This window comes from Chiloscyllium plagiosum, chromosome 42 (genome assembly GCF_004010195.1).
Source record: "Chiloscyllium plagiosum isolate BGI_BamShark_2017 chromosome 42, ASM401019v2, whole genome shotgun sequence".
In the NCBI taxonomy this organism is placed as follows: domain Eukaryota; kingdom Metazoa; phylum Chordata; class Chondrichthyes; order Orectolobiformes; family Hemiscylliidae; genus Chiloscyllium; species Chiloscyllium plagiosum.
Genome location: NC_057751.1, coordinates 16,819,901 through 16,822,637, shown reverse-complemented (window position 1 = coordinate 16,822,637; position 2,737 = coordinate 16,819,901). Strand labels below are relative to the sequence as shown.

Genomic DNA, 2,737 nt, shown 5'->3' with positions numbered 1-2,737 from the left:
AACCTAGCCTCATCGCTCAAGTTTCCCGAACCTGCAATCCCTCCCAACTCCTGTACTCAATACTCTGACCAATAAAGGAAAGCATACCAAACGCCTTCTTCACTATCCTATCTACCTGTGACTCCACTTTCAAGGAGCTATGAACCTGCACTCCAAGGTCTCTTTGTTCAGCAACACTCCCCAGGACCTTACCTTGGGAGTATAGTTCTTGCAAATTGCTTCTGCACTCACTCTCTCCAATGCGTGCGTACCTTTCCTATAATGTGGCGTATCAGGTCAACTCGCTGTCTGCCATCTCTCCTGTCAGTTTATCGGTGTCAAGCTGTAGTTGGTACTGGTCCATTCCGAATCTTTATTTTGTTATGTCAACGCAGGAACCGGAAAGGGGCTGACTGTGTTCGTGACCGTTCATCGGAATATTTTGGTCACTGAAAGGAAAAAGTCGTTGTCTATACAAAAACCCTGCCCCAGTTACGTTTTCGATCACAAAAGCTTCCGTAACACAATGGGTGCCCAATTATTTCTTTTCACAAATCTCTCTTCCTTCACAAAGCTGGTTCCCAAATTAAGGGGTAGTCTTCCGCCCAGCAGAGGTGATGGAGGGGAGATTTGGCAGAGAGGGTATAGGGTAACGCCAGTTTTAATTAGATTCCCTACAGCGTGGAAACAGGCCCAACGAGTCCACACTGACCCTCCGAAGAGTAACCCACCCAGCCCCATTTCCCTCTGACTAATGCAGCTAACACTATGGGGTAATTTAGCACGGCCAATCCACCCTAACCTGCACATCCCTGAGCACTATGGGTAATTTAGCATGGCCAATTCACCCTAACCTGCACATCTTTGGACTGTGGGAGGAAACCGGAGCACCCGGAGGAAACCCACACAGACACGGGGGAGAATGTGCAAACTCCACACAGACAGTTGCCCCGAGGCTGGAATCAACCCTGGGACTCTGGCACTGTGAGGCAGCTGTGCTAACCACTGAGCCACCGTGTCACCCATTTTGAGACAGAATTAAATGTGATGTTCAGATACGGTTTTAAGACAGACTTTTATTTTTGTCTATTGAAAATACGGAAAATAAATGAAAAATCGGGGGAACTCGATTGGTCTTTGGAGATCACTCCGTTCATGACTTCTCAAGTCTGTGTTGGAAGTGCATCAAAGGCAGCATGGTGGCACAGTGGTTAGCACTGCTGCCTCACAGTGCCAGAGACCCGGGTTCAATTCCCGCCTCAGGCAACTCTCTGTGGGGAGTTTGCACATTCTCCCCGTGTCTGCGTGGGTTTCCTCCGGTTTCCTCCCATAGTCCAAAAGTGTGCAGGTTAGGGTGGATTGGCCACGCTAAATTGCCCGTAGTGTTAGGTGAAGGGGTAAATGTAGGGGAATGGGCCTGGGTGGGTTGCTCTTTGGAGGGTCGGTGTGGACTTGTTGGGCCGAAGGGCCTGTTTCCACACTGTAGGGAATCTAATCTAAAAAAAAATCGCAAATCTAAGGCAGATTTTTAATCGGGAAGGGGGAAAAGGCAGGAAACGTGGGAGTCGTGGACGGTCGGATTGACCGCTGACGTTATTGAGTGGCAGAACAGAAAGGGCTACTTTGACTCCAATGTCTTATGGTCTAGCTGACGGTATAATGGGCAGGGCATTAGATTTGAGGTTAGGGGCGGGGAATGACGAATGACAGGAAATCGAACGGGACGTAGACCCGCAGGGGGTTTGGTGGGGACTGACGGCGGTGAGCTGGCGCTGCCCGGGACGGGCGAACGGCCACCGCGCGTCCAGTTGGCACTTGACACTCTTGCTTTGTGTTACAGTTACCAGCTGGTGACTACCACCACGTGTATACGATATCGGAGGAGCCCTCCTGCTACATGTACATCTACGTGAACACCACCATGGTGCGTTTTGAGGAGACGTACACCCGTTTTGTGGAGCTGCAGGAGAAGATCAAGAACGGAACAGGTACGTGCAGAGTCCACCTTTGGCATTCACAACGTAGATGAGGAAATTCACCGACTCACACAGCGCAGTACAGGCCCTTCGGCCCCTCGATGTTGCACTGACCTGTGGAACCAATCTGAAGCCCATCTAACCTACACCATTCCATTCTCATCCATGTGCCTCTCCATTGACCACTTAAATGCCCTTAACGTTGGCGAGTCTTGTCCCATGCCCCCTACTACTCTCTGAGGAAAGACACTACCTCTGACATCTGTCCTGTATCTATCGCCCCCTCGATTTAAAGCTATGTCCCCTCGTGCTGGCCATCACCATCCGAGGGAAAAGGCTCTCTCTGTCCACCCTATCGAACCCTCGTATGGCTCAATTCAGTCCCCTCTCAACCTCCTTCTCTCTAACGAAAACAGCCTCAAGTACCTCAGCCTTTCCTCATAAGACCTTCCCTCCCATACCAGGCAACATCCTGGTAAATCTCCTCTGCACCCTTTCCAAAGCTTCCACATCCTTTCTCTTATGTGGTGACCAGAACTATACGTAATACTCCACGTGCGGCCGCACCAGAGTTTTGTACAGCTGCAGCAAGACCTCATAACTCCGAAACTTAGTCCCTCTACTTTGTTTGTAATTTTGTCATAGAGATGTACAACATGGAAACAGACCCTTTGACCCAACCCGTCCATGCTGACCCGGATATCCCAACCCAATCCAGTCCCATTTAGAGTCATAGAGATGTACAGCACAGAAACAGACCCTTCGGTCCAACCCGTCCATGC

At 50.2% G+C, this 2,737-nt stretch overlaps 1 protein-coding gene across 1 annotated transcript in view; it reads left to right on the top strand.

Annotated features, from left to right (window-relative positions):
- The first annotated feature begins 1,705 nt into the window (after positions 1-1,705).
- Positions 1,706-2,737, top strand: part of LOC122543200 (vitamin K-dependent gamma-carboxylase-like) — a 4,101-nt gene continuing 3,069 nt past the window's right edge. Inside the window, exon 1 of the mRNA XM_043681647.1 lies at positions 1,706-1,967. Coding sequence (XP_043537582.1) covers positions 1,877-1,967 — 91 coding nt within the window. The 5' untranslated portion in view covers positions 1,706-1,876. The remainder of the gene's footprint in view (positions 1,968-2,737) is intronic.